The sequence below is a fragment of the Crocuta crocuta genome, unplaced genomic scaffold, assembly GCF_008692635.1.
Source record: "Crocuta crocuta isolate KB4526 unplaced genomic scaffold, BGI_CrCroc_1.0 scaffold482, whole genome shotgun sequence".
Classification (NCBI taxonomy): Eukaryota; Metazoa; Chordata; class Mammalia; order Carnivora; family Hyaenidae; genus Crocuta; species Crocuta crocuta.
The window spans coordinates 1,026,144-1,030,693 of NW_027527459.1; the positions used below are offsets into that span (position 1 = coordinate 1,026,144).

General features: G+C 35.3%; 1 protein-coding gene across 1 annotated transcript in view; it reads right to left on the minus strand.

Moving 5' to 3' along the window:
- The window catches only part of THOC2 (THO complex subunit 2), a 112,518-nt gene that overhangs the window by 93,317 nt on the left and 14,651 nt on the right, over positions 1-4,550 (minus strand). Inside the window, 1 exon segment of the mRNA XM_077763494.1 lies at positions 944-1,002. Within this exon segment, the coding sequence (XP_077619620.1) occupies positions 944-1,002 (59 nt within the window).

Below are 4,550 nucleotides of genomic sequence, written 5' to 3' on the forward strand. Positions count from 1 at the left end.
CCCAAATGACAGGAAAAAAAAAAAAAAGGCTAATTCATTTGTTAAAAAATGCTTTCCACTAAAAAAATACAAACGTTCTTTAGAAAGTATACAGTCTCATATTAATATTTAATTTTTGATAAAACAAAAGTTTATCCATAAACATGGCTTTTAATGGTCTATTCACAAAGACATAATTTAAATAACTGTAATGAATATTATTCATTCTTTAAAATAGATTATGGTTATAAATTATTTTTTCCAGACTGTAAAAATGTATGGGTTCTACCCTCAGTGACAGCTACATATGAAAATGCTTTAAACTTACTAGACATAAATGCTTTTGTTTTTGCCTCTCCTTTTCTAAATCCAGTGCCTGATTTTAAATTAATGTTAAAATAAATTGTAAAATCCTTTAAAATTTACATCCTGCTTAATTACATTTTACTTAATCATTCATACTTGTGATATGCAGTAAACAACTCCTTTGCTTTTAAGGTTTTCCATGACAACTGCCTTTAATAAGATCCCCAGATACCACCTAAACATAACCAGCTTTAGTAAAAACACAACCTCAGTTTCTGGAAATTTCCTAGTGCAAACAAGATCAGAACAGTTTTTCCAGGCTAGCTTTTCTCTTCTGTTTATGACTGATAATTAGCCTCTGTAACTTTTAATACAGCTAGCAACTGCTGATATTTAGCTAAATATACCATGTCGCAATTCTAAAAGCCAAGCAACATGACTATTGTGCAGATCAAATAACATCCATATACAGAGATATATAGTCTTACCATAACTATAGTTTTAATCCTAACTATAATATATTCACATAAAAGCTTTATATAATGTGAACTATCTCAAACCTTTTGTTTTTAATTCATAACAATTTAATAGAAAACAGGATATCTATTACTGTTGACTAAACCAAAAATAACAGCTATGATACTTTTAAAAGTCTTACCTCTGTAAGTTGAACTATCATGGCTTTTATTTTCACTGAGGATCCGGCATAAATGCAAACTAGAATAAAATAGAAATAATCTGTATTAATTTCCAATCCTAATATAGATGATCCTTATAGAGCAAATTATAGCAACTAAAAATATTTGGAAACGTATCAGTATGTTTAGATCCATTAGTTTATAATGAGAATAAAACAAACCTAAAAACCCTAATTGGTCAGAAAGTGGAGGATGCTAGTGAATCACTTCATTATTTTTGAAAAGTGGTAAATAAAAGAATAAAAATCAAGCACTTATTCTGTTTTTAACATATGAACCAGCANAACATCACCATTTTAAGATTCCTAATAAATTAAAGGATCTAAGTAAGCATCTATCAAGAGCTGTTTACATCACAAAAGACAATCAAACATTATGTGTATCCTGATCCTGATGAAAGAATACACCAAGTCACCAATGNAGTCTCTTCAACACACTGCAAGGAAAACTTAAAGATGCTGGGGAATCTTCAAGGTAAAAAAGGCTTAAGAGATGTGTCAATCACAATTTTTGGTGTTTTTTTTTCCAATCACAATTTTTGGATCCTGTTTCAAACAAGAATTTTTTTAAATTAAAAATTCTGAGTCAATTGGAGTATTTTATAAAGATCTTATTAATTCTATAAAAAGTGATCTTTAAAAGATAATGCTGAAGTATTCACAGATATAATAGTATTTACTTCAATAGAATGGGAAAATGGGTGGGGTTTTACATGAAACAATATTGGCCAACCGTTGAGAAATACTGAAACTGACTAATAATTTCATTGGTATTCTACTTTTTCTTCTGTTTGAGATTTGTTTCCAAATAAAATTTAAAAAAAAAAAACACCTGAAAATTGAAAAAAAAATACTTGTATTTTAANAAGATACATCCAAAGTGCTAAAACAAAGTACCTGCTCGCCTAAAATTCTATACACAAAAAACATAGTTCCAAGAAAAGGCAAAATAATGACTGAAGTTCAGACAAACAATAAATGAGTTCATGCACTAAAATAAATACTTGAGGACACTTTTTAGGCAGAATAAAAATTATCCCAGAGAGAACTTTACAGAGTTGCAGCCAAGAAATGAGGAAAAAGTGACAGGTATATGGAAAATTCTAAATGAATANAAATAATATTGAAATCCCTCAAGACTAACGTGGGTTTATCCCAAATACACAAACTTGGTTCAAATTAGTTCACCACATTAAAATGCTTCATTCACTAGTTTTTTTAAAGTTTATTTATTCATTGGGGGGGGAGGGGCAGAGAGAGCAGAGAGCCAAGCAGGCTCCAAGCTGCCAACAGGAGCCTGAGACCCAGGGTTCGATCCCACAAATGGTGGGATCACAACCTGAGCTGAAATCGAGTCAGACACTTAAACAACAGAGCCACCCAGGTGCCCCACACTAGTTTTTTAAAAAGATCCAAAAATAGGAATCGAAGGGAACAGTTATAATTTGGCAAAGTAGCAGCTCTCACAGTGTGGTTCACGAACCCCTAATCCCCAAGACACTTTACTAGAGTTCTGCAAGGTCAAAACCATATTCGTAATAATACTAAGACTTCATTTCCCTTTTTTGCAGTATTAACACTTACACTAACAGTTCAAAATAAAAGGAAGGAAAGAATGCTGGCACCTTAGCACATCTCAAAGGCACTTGCATCAAACTGTCTCACTGATTCTTCATGATCAAGAGAAAAGGAAAGCATAAAGCCAGTCCCATGTGTGATGTCACTAAACTGTTTCATTTTATTTTTCATGACCATTCACAAAACAAGAACCAGTTTCACTTAAAAAGGTACTTAATGGAAGTGGCATCAGCAAGATGGCAGAACAGGAAGCCCCAGGCCTGCCTTCCTCCCATAGAGGATAAAAATTACAGAAACACCAACTTAACAACAATATACATGCCAATTCCCTTTATGAGAAATTCAGAAACCGCTTAAGAGACTCCTGTACCGCAGGTGAGCACTAAAACAACTGCATCAAAGCCAGCAGGAAAATTCATGTCACCCTTTCACCATAGTCCCTTCTCTGGGCACAGCACCACANGGGACACAAAAAAAACCCCCCAGCCCCCAAATTCTCCCTGGGGAGGGAAAGAGAAGACTAGGCTTTACATCTAACATTCTGACTTGGAGTGGGGGCTGCCAGAGAGACTAGTTTCTTTCCAAAACATCTCAAAGCACAGATAGGACCTGGCGTACGCTAGGTGTCCAAGGCCTGCTGACAACAAAAAAGGAGCTGAGTGGTGAGCTCCAGATCCAGAGAATCCACAGTACAGCAAACAGAAACCAAAACAGCTCAGCAACCTCTCCCTCAGGGGACAAAGAGAAGATTGGAGCATGTGCCCAACGTTCCAGCTTTTGGGTGGACTGCCTGAAGGACTGGTTTCTGTCTAGCCTGACCTAGGGCACTGACAGTACCCAACATACTCTAGCCACCTAGGGGCCACTAAGAACAAAAAAGAGCTGGAGTATGCTGCTACTGCATAGGACACAGATGGACATCAAAGGATGCAAAAGAGTACAAGCTTCTGAAAAAAACTGGAAAATTCCTTTAATATGGAATCTACACACCTAAATCCAAAAGATGTATCCACAGAAAAGGTTTGAGAAGCCCCCAAAACCTATAGCCAGGATGCTTGGTTAAGGCCTTTCCCTGTACTAAGCCAATCCAGAAAGACTGGGAGAGAAGAGTGTTTTTTTTTCAAATACAATCATACAAGCACAAAATTGAAAGGACATACAGAAACAGGGGAAAATGGTCCAATAAAAACAAAATAAGTCTCCAAAAACTGACCCTAAAGAATTAGAGGTGTATGAGTTACCTGATGAAGAATTTAAAATAACTATCATAAAGATGCTCAATGAGCTCAGGAAAATGATGCATGAATAAAATGAAATCTTCAACAAAAGGTTAGAAAATATTTTAAAAAGAACCAAACAAAAAGATTAGTGGCTGCCAGGGGGTTGGGACAGCCAGAGATGAACAGGCAGAACACAGAGGATATTTAGGGCAGCAGAAATACCCTTATCCTATAATGGAGGACACATGTCATTATACATTTATATGAATCCATAGAATGTACAACACCAAGAGTGAAACCAAAGGTAAACTATGAATTTTGGGTGGTTGTGATGTGTTGATATAGATGCATTGATTGTAATAAAGGTACCACTCTGGTGGAGAATATTGAAAATAAGGGCGATAGCTATGCATGTGGGGGCAAGGGGTAAATGGGAAATCTCATTTTTTCTGTGAACCTAAAATTGCTGCAAAAAAATTAATTCTGAAAAAAATGAAACAAAAAAATAAAAAGTATTAGGGAGGATATAGAGAAACTAGAAACCTTGTGCATTGTTGCTGGGAATGTAAAAAGGTACAGCCACTATGAGAAATTGTATGGAAGTTCCTCAAAAAATTAAATATAGAATTATAATCCAGCAATCCCACTTCTGGGTATTTATTCACAAGAACTGAAATCAGGATTTCAAAAAGGTATTTCTGGGGGCACCTGGCTGGCTCATTTGGTAGTGTGCAACTCTTGAACTTAAGGTCTTGAGTTCAAGCCCCAAG